Source organism: Myxine glutinosa, chromosome 2, assembly GCF_964187855.1.
Source record: "Myxine glutinosa chromosome 2, kmMyxGlut1.1, whole genome shotgun sequence".
In the NCBI taxonomy this organism is placed as follows: domain Eukaryota; kingdom Metazoa; phylum Chordata; class Myxini; order Myxiniformes; family Myxinidae; genus Myxine; species Myxine glutinosa.
The window spans coordinates 57,632,356-57,648,837 of NC_136262.1; the positions used below are offsets into that span (position 1 = coordinate 57,632,356).

The following is a 16,482-nucleotide window of genomic DNA, read 5'->3' on the forward strand; positions in this document are numbered from 1 at the left end:
TGCATTCTACAACTGCTCTTCATGAATGTTGTCAGGTCTAGATACTTTCCGACATTTCAGTCTTTCCAGGGCAAACTTTAATTCCTCTGTACTGATGTCCACAGCCAATCCATGCTCAGCAGATAGTGCTGTCCGGAAATGCTTCAACTTGGCATTTACTTTGCAGGGAAAGGCTCTGTCTGGGTTGCGCTAGTATTAATTGCTAATGAAGGTTCTTGCTATATGGAGTCGGGATATGCATGGGTACGCTTGTTACTATGCTGATTTGCCAGTAAGGCAGTTTACCATTTTTCATGCTCTCTGGCTGGAGTGAGTGAAGTCAATGGTGGGTACTGCCTCCTGCCATCTGGATATACGGGCCTCATCTAGTCTAAACTTAAGTGGAGCAACTGCGGTGCTTGCCTCTTCATTGTTGGTGGCAGTCTTGACTTTTGTGCAATTGCTCATATCTGGGATCCTATCCAGGAATGTATACTTACCCATGGCCATGGTGGATGCACTTCTTGGAAATTGCCATGATAGATTTGCAAAAGGTAGCATAGGTAGTGTCAACATCCTCAGAGTACAGAGCACGGTGGGATTGTGCTGCTTTTGTTGTTAGATTGTGGTACATCTTCCAATCAGCTTTTCTGAAGTTCCAGTGCTTAACAGGTAAGGTAGGAGTGGGAGCAACATGGGAAGCATATTTGATGAGAACTGGGCAGTGGTGAGAGTTTGGGAATCGTTCTAACAGAGAGGAGTTACCTTTCCACCAGGCAAGATCAGGGTTGGTGTCGGTACCCCAGTGGCTTGAGTAGAAAGTCGCAGGTTCTTGGATATTACTGAAGCTCAGATTGGGAGACCCAATCACACAAGCATTCACTGTCAGCTGAAGAACTGTTTGATTGAATTTGATATGGTGTGCATGTAGCGCAGGCTCGACGGGCTAAATGGCCTCCTCCCATTTCCAATTTCCTTGTGTAAATATGTATGATCTGGCATCCTCCCAGAAGAAGGGGCTATTGCAAGCCGTACTAAATTACACCAATTCTTGGGAGAACTAACCCATCCATAAGGATAGGTTTTTCACGTGTTTAATGAATTGATCCAAGCTTCCACAATAACGTTGAAGGTCTAACACAGGATTTTTGGGATGGTGGAACAAAGTCCAACTGACTGTCATTTTATTCCCCCTATTTGTCTCGATGGCGAATACCATGACTGCCTACCTTATTTATTTATTTTTGGCTGATGGATTCCCAGCCAACGTCCTTTTTACCTCCGCCACCCAAGGTGGATGGAAGTAATGTTTTCACCCCTGTCTGTTTGTCTGTTTGCCTGTGTGTCTGCCTGTGAACAGGATATCTCAAAAAGTTATTGACGGATTGGGACGAAATTTGGCAAAGAGGTGGTGTATGTGACAAGGACGAAATTATTCGATTTTGGTGAAGATCCGGATTCGGATCCGGCTCGTAGAATTTTATAAGTGAATCTTCACCATTGAGAGATAGGGCCAAAAATATATATAGCAGGATATCTCAAGAAATTATGGACGGATATGGATGAATCTTGGTGGAACGGTTGGGTGTGTGACAAAGACGAATCGATTCGATTTTGGAGAAGATCTGAATATGGATTCGGATACGAGAATTATTTAGTTTTTAAGTGATTCTTCACCATTTAGAGATCGAGTGAAAAGCGATTATATAACACGATATTGGAAAAAGTTATGGACGATTTATGACTAAACTTGGTGGACGAGTTGGTTTGGTGACAAGAACAAGCCGATTCGATTTTGGTTCAGGTCCAAATCCTGATGAGGCCTATCAGCGGGATACAAAACATAAACTGTAGAGCCTGGTGGAGGTATGCCCTCTACCGAGTGCCCTTATAGTTGTATTATGCTTTCTCCCCACTGTGAAAGATGTTTTGAGATGTGAGCAGCAGAAGCCTTCCATTAAATCAGGAATTTGTCCTGATTCAAACTTGTACTGATTTTACCCTTTTGCCCTCAATCCTCCGATCCTTTCTTCCAATCCTCCGTCCCACCTCGACGTACACCGGGAGCCAACTCTCCCTTCGTATATGCACAGTATTGCCAGCTCTAGTGGTTATTATCCTCGGGGATGTTTAGGAGGAGATTCTGATGGCAATGGTGTTGATAAATCGGAAAACGCTCAACATCCCGATGTCCCTGCTCTCAAATGTTTTAATTGTGTGCTTCCCCCTCTTTCCCCATCTTGTCTCCCGCTCCCTTTATTTCGTCTGATGTGTCCGTTTGTTGTTGTTTTTTGTCATTCATGTTAGCTCTTACACGAACCTCGATCTTGTATACCAAAAAAAACCAAAAATAAAAATAAAAACATGCCAGGAGGATGGAGGAATAGGGGAGAGTAGTAGTTGAGGCATAAGAGAGGTGAAGGGTGGTTTTACGACGGTGTGAGGGAGTGGAAGGACATTAGGAAAGGGATGCGGTCAAAATACTGCAACAGCATGGTTTATTTCAATATTTGGCTGGCAGGATGGACTAGGCCCTCGAGGTACGCACACTCACCTCTAACCTGTCTCTCCTGGGTTCAATCTCTGCCAAGCTAGAAACTGTCATCCCGGTGTTTCACAGGCAGGGTGATTCATTAAACTGGGTGTCCCGTCTGCCGGAATTAGTTGTTGGACATTAAAGATCCCACGGGATCCTTTGCAAAGAGTAGGCGAGCTATTGCCGGCACCATGAACAAATTCCAAATTACTGTTCAAACCTACAGAGGGCATTACATCAGCAGCACAGCCACGCCCTCGGCCAATTGTCCTACCCTGTAGCCTTGTGCTGCATACAAACGAAGAAGAAGAAGGTTTGTATTCAAACCAGGGAAAGTAACTTGGTTTATTATATGTCGTAAATTTTCTGCATATTTTACATGCTCAACCATCCATGACATTTTTTTTTTTTAAATTCATTCCTTGCTGCTCTCCTAACAGCTCTGGAATGAAATCTAAAGTCTGAATATTTATTTATCTAAAGTCTGAAAATATATTTTTATACTGTACCAATAACTCTTCTGAGGGTGCAAGTAGATATTTTTTCATTTTTGTGTACAAAGCCTAGGCTTGTGAAGTGAGGTAACCGAGAGTACAAAGGCAGTGTACTGACTTTGGGGCCACAGATGAATGGGTACAAGCAAGGAAAGGAAGAGAGGAGAGGAGAGGAGAGGAGAGGAGAGGAGAGGACAGGAGAGGGAAGGAAACCTGCAAGAGAGTTGGGTTATTTATCCTTCATAGGGGTAGAAAGAGCATGGGGAGGGATAGGGGTTATGGCAGATCATGCTTCACCACCAACATGAAACCCTGGTGGGAAGAGTGGGATTAAACCACTTCTACAAGGCAGCTCCACAAACCTTAGGAAGGAAGCTTGTTCTTGTTTCCACAAATATTGAAACTTTCTTTGTACCCCTATCAGAAGTTAGAAAATGTTTTCTTGCACACATGTTCATGGCTTAACTTTTTGTAAAACTTCACACCCAAGCTTACCATAAACACCATCTGTCTTGATGCTGACCAAGTCGTAACATCAGCCATTGGCCAACCAACATTTGTTGCCACAACCTTGTAAACCATCGAGCTCACGGGCTTCCGTTCACTCCAGTTTGATCATAAACGTGGGCTGTCGTACTCTGCAGGGGACCCCTGGCAGGTTCACCTGGTGCTCCCAGTGCACCATGAAGATGTCTGAGGCCTATTGTATCATGCTTTGACCTCATGTTTGCCCACTGAGATGTGGTCCTCCCGAAAGGGATACCAAATCTCGATGGGCTTGCACCATGGATGGAGACCAGGAGGCCACATGGTTGTCCTCGCAGATTCGGAACATTTGTACACCCCACGCGCCCCGCAGGAATCGTCATCTAGGTGCCCAAAAGCTCGACTGGCAGGTGTTACCTCCCTCCTTTTCTCTTTCTCTCTTCCATCACATCTTTCCCTTTCACCGGGTTGACAGTTTATAGCTGGGAAGAAATTCCAACCCAGGCTAGACATCTTGGAGACCAATGTGCATACTTCCAGTCCCTCTCGCCTTGCTTTGATTCTCCAGACTTATTTAGCCAGCACTTTTGTGAAGTTTTTTTTACTTTGTTTTTTTTCTTCATATTTTAGTGCATTTGTAGGAAGGCAGTAATTTCCCTTTTTCTTTTGTCTACAAACAGATCGGTGGATCAGCATGAACGGCCATTTGCTCTGGGAATGCAGTTCGTGCTCTTACGGACACTTGGTAATTTGCCAATGGTCACTGTGATCACCTTTTGCTGTCATTCGTGCAATTTATCATCTACAAATTACATCGTCAATCCTGCTGTCATCCGCACAATTTATCCTTCGAATATATATATATATTTTTGGGGGGGTTATTCTTCTTAATTCTGACACCAGGACATTACATTGTGAGATTCAGCTGAAGGGCATTTTCTATGGAATCGTTATACTTTTTGTAAACCACATTTATCACCATAGTGGCACCATTCTGGGCCAACTATTTATTCCATCTGCAAATATGGAGGGAAGAATATCCTCCTCCTTAACCACTCCCAATGATATATGATACTTTGTTTTTCTTTCTATACAGTGTTGATGCTTGTAAAAGAGTTCTAACATTGATAGATCGGGACACAACACAACAAAAGGAGCATTAAAAAGGGAGACGGGGGACACCAACAGCAGAGTTGAAGGACAAAATAGAGGGAGACTTGGACAAATGCTGAGTGTGGAGAGGAATGAAGGGTTGGGGTGGATGCATGGTGTGGACAAGATTGATACAAACTCTTGTGAAGGAAAAACTGGAAATTTCTAAGGAAGTGAGCTCGGGGTGGGGGTTAACAGGCATAGAAAAGATCAGGGTTTTGGATGGTGGGTGAAGCACGAACAAGCAGAGGTTGCAAGACCAGAAAAGAGGCGATACAAGACAGAGACAATCTACCTGTCTGCAATCGAGAAATGATAGGCCCATTGATTGAGCTTCATCATGGGAGATTCCAATGATCTTGAAATCCTTGGTTTCCACAGCATCAAGTTGAGCAAGATGAGGGGAGATCAGTACCCCGTCAAGGTGTGTATGAAGGCCTTGTAGGTGGATAGGAGTTCAGGTGTGCCAAGTGTGCCAACTTTGTACAATGGAAGAATCCCAGTCGGCGAATGGCTGTCGAGGCCAACTTTGAAATGTGATTTGCCCAAGAAAGCTCATGGAGGATTGTTAAGAAATTAGATGGTCCTTTTGGAGAGAGAGATTTGTCTGGATTGGAAGACATATTCCAAGTGATTTTTTTTTTTAAAGGTCTGAAGAGCTGCTGCCTGCCTATCTGAAGGATGAGGGATGTCACGGCAGAAGGTGGAGTTGTCATTAAATAGATAAAGAGGATTTTCTAGAGATTGAGAGATCATTGATGAATATCAGGAATAGGACGGGGCCCAGAACACTCCAGCTTTGAGAGGGAGAAGAGATGAAAAGATTCCGTTGAGAACCACGCATGGACTTGTGAGAGTAGAGGAGGTCAGTAATCCATTTGTGGAGTTGGCCATCGATTGTATCGGCAAAGAGCTTGGAGAGCAAGGCAAGGATTTCATATCAACTACGATGATGGATTCCATGGCCTTGCCGATGATTGGAAGTAAGTTGACAGGTCTGTAGTTAAGGAGATCAGTTTTTGTACCTTTCTAATGTAATGCTGTGATGTGGGCAGATTTCCAAGCAGATGTAAAATGACCTAGCACTAATGACAGGTTGAAAAGGGTAGAGAGAGGATGTCCAAGAGCAGCAGGGCATGTTTTTAGGACACGTGAGCTAATGCCGTCCAGTCCAGTAGCAGAATCGGAGTCGAGGGTTTAAAAAACCACCTCCACCTACCAAAGCGCAAAAGACAGAGACCAGGAGCAGTTGGGTATGATTGGGAATGGTTAGTATGGAGAGCGAGGGGCTCAAGTCAAGTGATTTGGAAGGAAACACAATTGAGGCATTCGGCCTTCTCACAAGCGGAGTCTGCTGTGGTGCTATTTGAAGAGAGGGAAGGGACGGAAGGGAGCACACGCTGGAGACTGACTTAACAAGTCACCACCAGGTTTTAGAAGACGTGGAGACAAGTTTGAAAGTTCAATGTTGAAGTTGGACAGATGTTTCTTTCTGGTTCCTCTGAGAGTGGAGAAAAATGCTCCATAGATGGCGCTCCCTTTCTCCCCATCCTTCTTTCCTTATCCATTATTTTTTTCTGCTTTCTCCCTTTCCCTTTCTTTCTCTTTGCTCCCTTTCCTCCTTTCCCTTTATTTTTACTTCTTCCCTCCTTCCAACCTCGGTTTTTTTAGATTATGGTTCATATAAGAGCAGAGATTAAAGACTTCTCTTTTTACCTCTAATCCCACACAACCTTGCCCTCTTTTCTCTCGCTCTTTTCAACCTTCCTTCTCTTCTTTTTTTATTTCCTTGCAAGGAACTTCATTCAAAGCAGGCCCACCAAGCCTGCTCAATGGTTGCCAGCCTATGGTTGTTTGTTTGTGCTCCATCATTTTAAATGCTGAGTGTCAAGCAAGGAAGTAACACATACCTTTCGGAAGGAAAGCATCGTAAGAAAGACTTTTTAAGTCTCATGATTCGGCCCAGTTTCGAGTTACCGACCTCCCAGATTAAGTGGAAGCTCTAACCATTCGGCCACCGAATCTGGTTAAAAATCCTTATTTCAGCCCCCTCATACTCCCTCTACAAACATACTTTATAAATTGATGACCCCATTATCTCTCCATAAATCGGTTGCATTTCTTTCTCTTAAATGTATTGGAGTGCTATGGAGATTCAGCTGCTTCCAGGATGGTATTTTTGGGGGTAAATTGGTGTTGAAGTAAAATCTGTACTCCCCTATCCTGTCCCACCCCCACCCTTTTCTCCATAGCTTACATCCCAACGCCAATTTTGTTTGGAGCAATTATCGACAAGACCTGCTTGTTCTGGCAGCAAAGGACTGCTCCTGTATGGTATGATGGGCCGCAAGGTCCAGCTGGATTCGGCAGGACCATAGGGGCTACAAGCTCCTGCCTGGAGTACGATGTGACCCTTCTCCGCCTGGTATATTTCGGTCTCATAGCCATGCTCAAGCTGCTTGGGTTTCTGTTCATGTTGCTGACCTGGTGGTCTCTGCGAGGAAAACATATCAAGGCAAAGTACACCGTTCCTTCAGCACAGACTTTTGATGGCGAACGTACAAACTCAATTTCTCCATGTACTTTGATGTCAGTCAGTGTGTGATTACATCAAACTTATTCTTAATTTGACCTCAGGGACTTTCAGATGTGGGATCAGCAGTGGCCTCTTCTGGTAACCTCAGGGACATAATCAATGGCTACGAAGGTTAAACTACTCTGATTTTTTTTTTTAAACTAAAACTCAGCTTGTTAAAGTATTTTACAATAATTACTTCAGATCTGGATGTTGAGGAGGTTTTGTGGATGTGGAGGAATCTGAAAGATGAGTTCAATTGGCTCAGGTGATGTTTTCTTCTAGGGATTGGTAAAAAGGAAAAGTGTACCTGTAGAGGAGAAAGGGAGGGTGATGGATACAACTGGGAAGAAATGCCAATGGATTATTATTGGTGTAACTGATCATGACTGATCCATAATGGCAGTAATAGAAAAATACTTTAGACAGTTTTGTCCTTCAGGTTTAGTTTTGTTAACCCCCCATGGTTCGAAATGCGTACAAAGGTTATTTGTATTCCATTAGCTATGGGGATAGATTATGGGAATGGGGATGGAGTTAGTGATCAGGGTATTTTCAAGGAAGTCATTATCGATTGACTGGATGTTGAACTTTCAAAGTGTCTTTGACCTCTTCTTATTGGACAAGTGATTTTGTCCCATTGGGAAGTTTTTTAAAATGTTTTAGAGCAAATGATATAGATCAAATTAAGTAATTTAACATATAGTTTCCCTTCCAAAAATGATTTGAATTTGAAGCTTTTCCCAATATCCTGCACTGGGATTTGTACGTTTTGCACTCCTTTGGTTTTGTTTGTGTATTTTGTCATTGGTGAAGCGTTTTTATTTAACTGTTTGTTTGTGCATTGTGTGCATCCATTGGCATTTTGATCCTTTTATCCTGTCGTGTTTAAATAAATGAACTTTAACTGTTTCCAGTTATATTTTTCCAGGTAGAGAAATGTTCTTTTTTATCTTGGGTTTTACCGAGTTTGAGATGTGAATGATCTCGTCCATTTACGGGCACAGTGACCACACGGCCACCAGAGAGCACCGGTGCTGTTTGTTTTGCCCCCATCTGGTGCTTCCAAGAGCACGGCATTTTGTTGGAAACTTGTCAGGATGCAGCTTGGTAGATTCGTTGTGATGAGAGGTCATTGAAACTGATCTAAATTATTCTCATCAAGTCATCATCATCAAGTACCATGCTCTGTAGAGAGTGTCGGCTCTGCCAAAGTCGTTTCTTCGCTGTGGCTCCAATCCTGGACGAGTCGCCACACTGATGCAGGACACTCGACTGAGTGCGCAGGAATTTGGAATTTGTTCAGGATGCTTGCAATAACTCGCTCACTTCTCGAAGGACACCATGGGATCTTTAACGTCCACCACAGGACTCCCAGTTTTATGTCTACCTGAGGGTGGCACACACATTGAATTGCCCTGCCTGTGAAACACTGAGATGGCATTTTAGAGCTGGGTCAGGATTCCAACCCAGGATAGACAGCTTAGAGCAGTGTGCATACATTTTTGAAACTGGTTTAAGAAAAAGTGAAACAAGGTAAGGCTTCATTTTTTTTTTCCATATCTGAATTATTTTTATTGTAGTCTGGCTGCAAACACAAAAGAGCTGACGTGTTAACTTGGCCTGTGTCACAGTTTGTCACTTTTATCCCAAGAGACTCCGGCAGGTGTTTCTTGGTTGTGTTGTGTGTCCGTGGATGGATGATGGGAAGAGAGAACCACGTGGTACAGGGTGAAAGGTATTGGTCTATTTTGCTGTGCCTGATTCACAACACCAAACACTGCACCAATTGCAATTGGTTTCAAACACGTTCAAACACGTACAAACACAACAAAACATAGAGCTCAGGTCATGCTTTATCTAAAATCTAGAACCCACGACTACCATAAGTTGTACATAGAGCGATCGCCTCGAAGCAGCCTGCAGGTAAAGCCATAACGAGCACTAGTTCGTGCTTTTTGTACAGTCGGTTTAACTTTATGGGACATTCTTAGATCGCACGGAGTTGATTACACATTCCCAGCGGTTTCAACCAATCAAAAGCCAGGCAGCAGCTCGAATGCCATGGTTTTATGATTCTTAATGGACAGTTGCATTAGCTCTTAAATGTCTTTGGTGTCCTTTGCAGATGCACCTGTTTTTCAGGATGGTATTTTTTGAGGTACATAGGTGCCAAGGTAAATCTGTGCGACGACTCTAGCATCGACACTGATGCACTTATTGCATCTGATCATGGGGTTTTGATCTTTTTCATCAAGTTAACTTCTTTCATCACTTCATCTGTGATAGGAGTCTCTGCCATGTGCTCTTGAAACGGTCTCAATGTTATGGTGTTGGAAGAGTTCCTTAATCTACATCGGAGGGTCTTGTTAAGAAATACGCCTCTTGGGTTTAAAGGGAGTAAACTGTTCCTGCCATCCTTTCAGAATGTCACATTTGCCTGTCAATTGTAGCTTGTGAACACTTTGATATTTCAATGCATGTGCTGACCCTTGATGTTGAGGCCAATTTCGATCTGTTGAGGGCAGTGATAAGGGAGGCTTGTGGAGTGGCCTTTGGACCTATAGGGCAAGCCCCACCTGGACTCCTACTGACCTCAAAGTGTGAGGATTGGTGATCGTGCTGTTTGATTATTATTCAGAGGAAACTTTGATTATGTGATGGTCAGACAGGTCTCCAACACATAATCTACAGTGTATCCCCGTTCGTTGTGGAGAAACTATTTTTGAGTGTCTGCTAATTTGGTGACTATTAGTTTTAGCCAACCACAATATTGATTGATGCATTATTACCTCCGCCACCAGAGGTGGACCAAAGGTGGACGGAGGGTTGTGTTTTCACCCTCTCTATTTGTCTGTCCTTGAGCATGGCATATCAAACGAATTATGGACGGATTCAGAGGAAACTTGGTGGACAAGTTGAGTTTGTAATAAGGATGAATCGGTTCGATTTTGGAGAAGAATCAGATTCGGATACGAGAATTTCTTTAAAATTTTAAGTGATTCATCACCATTGGGAGATGGAGCCAAAAACAATATATAGCACGATGTCTCCAAAAAAATTGGGGGATGCGTTAGGTAGGTGACAAGAACAAGCCGATTAGATTTTGGTTCAGGTACTGATGCAGATTTGGCCTATCTGTGGTCTACAAAACAAACTCTTCACCTTGGCGGAGGTATACGTGCTACAGGTATATGGGTATATAGCGGAGGTATATGGGTCTATTGAACAGCAGTCACTTTGAGTTTCCAACTATCCTTAACCACTTCGCTCTCCTCCCTCCCCCATCCCAACCACCACAACCTGCCCATTTTCATTATCAACTTTCATCCCCTGCCGTGCACAGGGTTTCACCTTGACACGACACTTTACTTTGCAGTATGGAAAGGGGATTTGTAAGCAAAGCAACGACAATGCTCAAAGGAACATACAGAATATTTACTATATGGAGTCAGTTTCCGCATTAACATTTTAGGCATGGTTAAGGTAGTTAAGGATTGCTTGAAAATTATTCCAAACATATGCTGTTGTTGTTACTTTATTGATTTTGATTATTAATCTTTGTGTATTTTGCGAGGTGGTTAAATCTGTCTGTGTGTAAACTATTTGTGCGCTGTGCTCCTGTGTCCGAGTTGTTGCTTCCCACTGTGCACCTGACTGGCCACTCAGGTGCTCAGGAGATCCTTCAGAATAACTTGGTCCAGATTTGTGAGATGACCCTCGGTGAGTAATGTCAGATAGTGGTTCAGCATTGCCTCATCCACCGTATGTGTCTTCTCCTTCCCTGGTCGACCCACGCGTCGCATGAAGCCTCCATAGCGCTTCTCGAGGTGAGAGTCGCTCCCCTCATCTACCTCCTGCTCGTCCTCTTTCTCTGGCTGAGCGGACTCGTCCGTGCGATGCTGGATCCCTTGCCAGATACGCTGCAACGTGAGTGCACGACCACCCTTCTCATCCTCCACAGAAGGCCAAGTCAAGCCCATTGTGGACTCCTGGGCCTCCTGAGTCTCCTCCTCGGCACTTCTTACTCGCAGGTAGTCGTCCTGCACCCTCCAGCCCTTCCATCCCTTATTCTTAGACATGAAACCTCCATAGCGTTTATCCAGGGACATGGTTGATAGTGTCCTGCGGCATTCGTCCCACACTGACCTCGAGGATAGCAAGTCGTCGCACTTGAGCAAACAAACCTGTGACAGACGATACACTATTATACAGGAATGTCATTTCAGATTCCTCCAGCCATTTACATTTGCAAGCCGCATCCATCAAGCTCAGCAAGTAAGTTATTTATCCATCAGCACACCTCTCAGCAAGACTTGCACATATAAAACTACCACTACTACTTTAATAGCTCCAAGTATTCCCACTTCTTGTGTGGTCTGCTGGGGAAACTTTGACACAAGTTTTCATGAACCGGCTCGGCTGGCCCTGCCCCACATTCGACTGGAGCCGATTTGGTGAGGAATTTGTAATTTGTTTGGTGTTCTGACGATAACTGGACCACACTCCACAAAATATCATGTAGTCTTTAGCGTCCATTATCTTTTAATTATTGGTGTTGCTAACAGACAATGCCCAGTTTAAGGTACATCCAAGGGATGACAAACATCGTGATGCAACACCCTGGCTCCGAAATAGCAATCCGTCTGATAGTTCATATTCAGGTCAGGAATCAACCCCAGACTATAGACGGCTCAAAGGTAAGTGTGCTACCTCTGCACCACCCTGTCAGACAGCTATTCCAAATTATTTTTGGAAATCATGAGAATTTTTCAACATTCTAATTATTTCGCATTTTCAGCAAGATGTGTGAAACATCACAGTAAACATGACACTAATGCTTCATGGATACATTTGCTACCTTTAATAGCATATCCTTTATTATAAAATTCCATCTTACCAGACTCAAAATTATTTCATTTCAAATGATTCATTAATCTACACTATAAGAGAGATCTGTCTGTCGCCATATTTCTCAAAAATGGCCGACAAATCTTCGTCAAACCTTGAGGTTCATCGTGAGTGCCAGGGAGTGTTTTCCGCAAATAAATAAAAAAGTTGGATTTTTTTATTTATTTAATTTTATCCCTCCAGAGTGTCAAAGCCTTTGTAGCTATGTGAAAGGTGATATTAAAGAAGTATCTGAAACTCTAGGTTCCCTGCCTTTTGCGTGGTGCGAGGAATAGATCTGTGTAATATGAAAGTTAAATATTGAACGTTTTTTTTTTTTTTTTTTTTTTTTAAATATCAGGTACACAAGCCAAGTTAGTTACCGATATGACGACACTTCCTCCAAGCTCAGTGGTGGTGTTGGTCTCATCTAACAGTCCTGCTTTGTCTCGTGTATTCACCTGTACTTGCATGTGCGTGAGATGTGTATGTGGCAGCTCCACTATGAGCCTTAGATCCTGTAATAAAAATGTTGTTTTGACATGATATGCTCAAAAATTCAAACAACAAATCATTTTCTGTGTTCCCATGGTATAAGGCATGATATGCTCATGATATGCATGATATGAGGAACGAATGTCTGTTTTGATCAATTAATAGTACTAAACTATGACCATTTAAATCAGTGAAACAGCATTTTGAGTGTAATTTTCAGTATCAATTTGGGCTACACACTCCATATTGTTCAAATACGAGTTTGCCTTCATTTTGTGTGTCGTTTCTGTTTTTCTGTATACCCACAAATTCCTTTGACATGCACATTTCTCGAGGGTACATATACTACCTCGATTCCCCCTCCCCCCCCCCTCCTAAAACGGCATGAAATTTCTTTGATTGACATTTAATATCGAGAGATCATTCCAAACACAGCGGTCAAGCAAATCTATAAACACGTCGAGATCACCAATCAAGTTATAGTTCATGATCTAATTTTTGTCGTAATAGATTTTTGTTTCATGAGAAAGCAGTGGTTTCTCCTGTGACCGCATATGCTCATGAATGCCAGTTATTCGACGCTTTTTGACAAGTTTTGTGACGTCACAATCGAATTATTAAAACAATCTTGGTGTGTATAGCTGCAAACGAATGAATATACAGTGGAGTGGAAATCTGTAACCATGACATGTTTCGTCATGGTTACGGGTTCCAAATCACGTTTTATGACGTAATTAATTCCAGTGATTGTTCGTCATTAAGTGAGCTGTACGACTCCTGAAATTGGCTCCTGTAAGGTGTACATGCACCTGTTTCTGGATCCTGTGGTCCACGAATCAGAGTCTTGCTATAACATCGGAATCGGTGAATACCAGGTGAGGTAAAGCTTGTTGTTGGAGTAATTGCACTTTCTCATTTCATTTGTAACGTGGAAAGGTGATGTTGTTTAAAATAGTTCATTAATTTGTGTTTGATTCATGAACATTTGACGTGTGCAGATTAATATAAACAATCGTTATATAATGTGAGGTAAGCAGGTAGGGGAGGTGTAAGGGTATTAGGTGCCCAAGGTTTAACCTTCAGCTTTGAGCCATCCCACCTCCTCCAACTAACTTTCAAAAATTCATATTGTGCATTAGTATGAATAAAAGTTCTGCATTTATAATTAAATATATTTTACATGAAAAAGGAGAATATGTGCACATGAAGAAATGCACATTAATTATAACTAGCAACGGTACCCACCCCATGGGCGGGGCTCCAATTGGGAGGCCCAAATGAAAAGGCAAAATATCAGAAATTGTAGGCTTTTTTATTTTAAACGATTTATATAAACATCCGTTAAATCATATCACACGCAAATCATCAAAATCTAAACAGCATTTGTAGAATTTCAATAAAAGCCACATCACTGTTCATATCGGTAAATATTATTCCATCGTGTTTGGAAAAATTTGAAATTGGAAAAATTGGAAAATTGGGAAAAAAAAATTGGAAAAATAATATAGCCAATTTTACTCCAGGGCGTCCCAGGATTACCCCCCCAAAATTTCGTTGCGATCGGTTCAGCCGTTTTTGCGGTACCTGGGAACAGAGAGACAGAAAGACAGACAGACATTTGGTGAATTATAGTAAGATGTGTAATGTTGATCACGTGATGTCATGTACTGTGTGTTCCTGCAACAAAGTTGATTATTGCAATTTAGAGTTTACCAAATGTAGAAACAAGGTCTTTCAGGTGAATGTTCTGTGCCATCTCATGTTCTATTGAATAGGTAGATAGGCCAAAAAGTGTTTCTTGCATCATTGAGGAACGAATGTCTATTTTGATCAATTTCATCCAGGAGGTTCTTCACTCACCTTGGCCACAAACAGGTAGGAGCCAGAGATGAATAAATGTGCTGGGACATTACCCATGAGATTATTTCTACAAACGAAATGCAAACCATATTGTGGTCGTGACACCTTCGCAGCTCGTCTTGCGATGGCTCGCAATTCACTGAACGCATCGGAAGCATCAATACCTCGGAGTCTCCATGTTGATGTACATCAGTAGATCGATCTGGACTTTTCATTTCCCACTGATGAAGTCTGCTTGTTTACCCAAGTCATTTCATGGATAGTTCACTCAGTTTTTGTCGCTCAAGGCAACCGCCTGGTTTGTTTGCCTAGTGGAATTGCACCGGCCCTGTATAAACCGGGTGTTGCATCATGAAGATTAATCTTTCAGATGGGGGCATTAAGCAGGATGTCTCGTGTAGTCGCACTCGTTTAGGGACGTTGGACATATCCGTAGGCTGGCACACTTGAACACCTTGTCTGATCATTTGGAGCCCTTCTAGTCCAGAACTGTTTTGATCCACTGTAAATCTACATCATACTTTCCTTGTGATGTGTTCTTACAGGAAATGAATGAATGAATGAATGGACGAATGACAACGATATCTACCATATGAAGCACAGTTTGTGTGTTTGTACAGATGTCTGCCCCCCTTCACAAGTGTAGGTTTTAAAGGCCAATTTTTTAACAAGAATGTGTGTTCACTTTGGTCTATTTTTGAGTCTAAAACAAACTCGAAAAAACATTTTCCATAACAGTAATTATGTCTTATATTGGAATTGTAGACGGTGGCTTTCAAACCGAGCCTTAAGGGTGGTGTACAGAAAGGTTTTTTTTTTTTTTTTTTTTTTTAAATACCAATAAATACAAGGTGCAGGGAGGTGAAATTCGCTGCACGTTGCGTGCAACACGACGTGCAGAGTAAAACGAGTGTTCATGTACATCCATAGGATGTCTAACAAATAACGAAGATATAAGCAAACCTGACTAGGCCGAGGCTTCAGATTTTGGCACGCTCGCGAGGCTGCACCATCAAACTGTTCCAACCCGTCATTTTTGACGGGCTTCATACGAGTGCATAACATATTGCACGATTATAGTTGTTGACGATATGGAAACTTGAATGAATAATGTTGACAAATAAATTGTATCAAACAAAAATATCGTTTGCTCATCGTGGATTTGCACACAATGCAACTAATATATTTTCAACATGTTACCTTTGATAACCTCCATCAGTTTGTGAATCCGTTGCCCGCTGTCGTTTACCTCCTCCGACAAGAGCCTAGATAGAAGAAGAAGAACCTCCTTTTTCCTCTTCAGACGCATAGGGCTGCTGAGGCAATTTTTCCTTGACTAGGGGTCACAGTCATGGATGAGTTACCACTCCGTCGCAGGCTACACTAATGGCCAATTCCTCCGAGTAAGCTAGTACTCATTTTGCCATCCTAGGAAGAATGGCAGGCTGAGTCGACCAACCCACCTGGTTTTGTTTTAACGGCACGATAAGGGCTCAAACTCAGGACACTAAGCCAGCCACCTCAACCGTTAAGCCAACACCAGACTTGAGCCAAGATACCTGCGCACATAAGTAAATAAATAGTAAATAAATAAATAAATAAATAAACAAACAAGAATGATGTCATAATGCACGATACTTTGCAAAATCCAAATAAACAATAGTTGCCATTGAAACTACAATTTGGCGTTTTTGAAGATTTGACCTATCAAATTTGTTTTACATGATTGAAAGTTATGCATGACAAATTTGGCTAATGCATTTTCGAATTGCAGCCTAATAGGTGTTTTGCATGTATTACATGGCTTTGTCCTTGAACTTTGATTAAGTTTGACCAAGGTTCACACACATATGAAACATGCGTACAAAAAAAGCTGTGTAACTTTCAATTTGATATCTTGAAAAAAATTTGAGGTATCAAAATAATAAATTCACAAAAAGTCCCATTTGATTATAATGGAGTGAAATTGTTGTCATGGAAACCGTTGACGTGTCAAAATGGCTAAATCCATTGTT

The 16,482-nt window shown here is 42.2% G+C and overlaps 2 protein-coding genes across 2 annotated transcripts in view; one reads left to right on the forward strand and one right to left on the reverse strand.

The window, feature by feature from the left end:
* Positions 1 to 8,134, forward strand: part of LOC137421772 (solute carrier organic anion transporter family member 5A1) — a 49,499-nt gene extending 41,365 nt beyond the window's left edge. Inside the window, 2 exon segments of the mRNA XM_068108159.2 lie at positions 4,176 to 4,240; positions 6,900 to 8,134. Of these exon segments, the coding sequence (XP_067964260.2) occupies positions 4,176 to 4,240; positions 6,900 to 7,252 (418 nt within the window). The 3' untranslated portion in view covers positions 7,253 to 8,134.
* A 645-nt stretch (positions 8,135 to 8,779) lies between these two features.
* The window catches only part of LOC137422618 (uncharacterized), a 27,477-nt gene continuing 19,774 nt past the window's right edge, over positions 8,780 to 16,482 (reverse strand). The window contains exon 3 of the mRNA XM_068109334.2: positions 8,780 to 11,409. Coding sequence (XP_067965435.2) covers positions 10,888 to 11,409 — 522 coding nt within the window. The 3' untranslated portion in view covers positions 8,780 to 10,887. The remainder of the gene's footprint in view (positions 11,410 to 16,482) is intronic.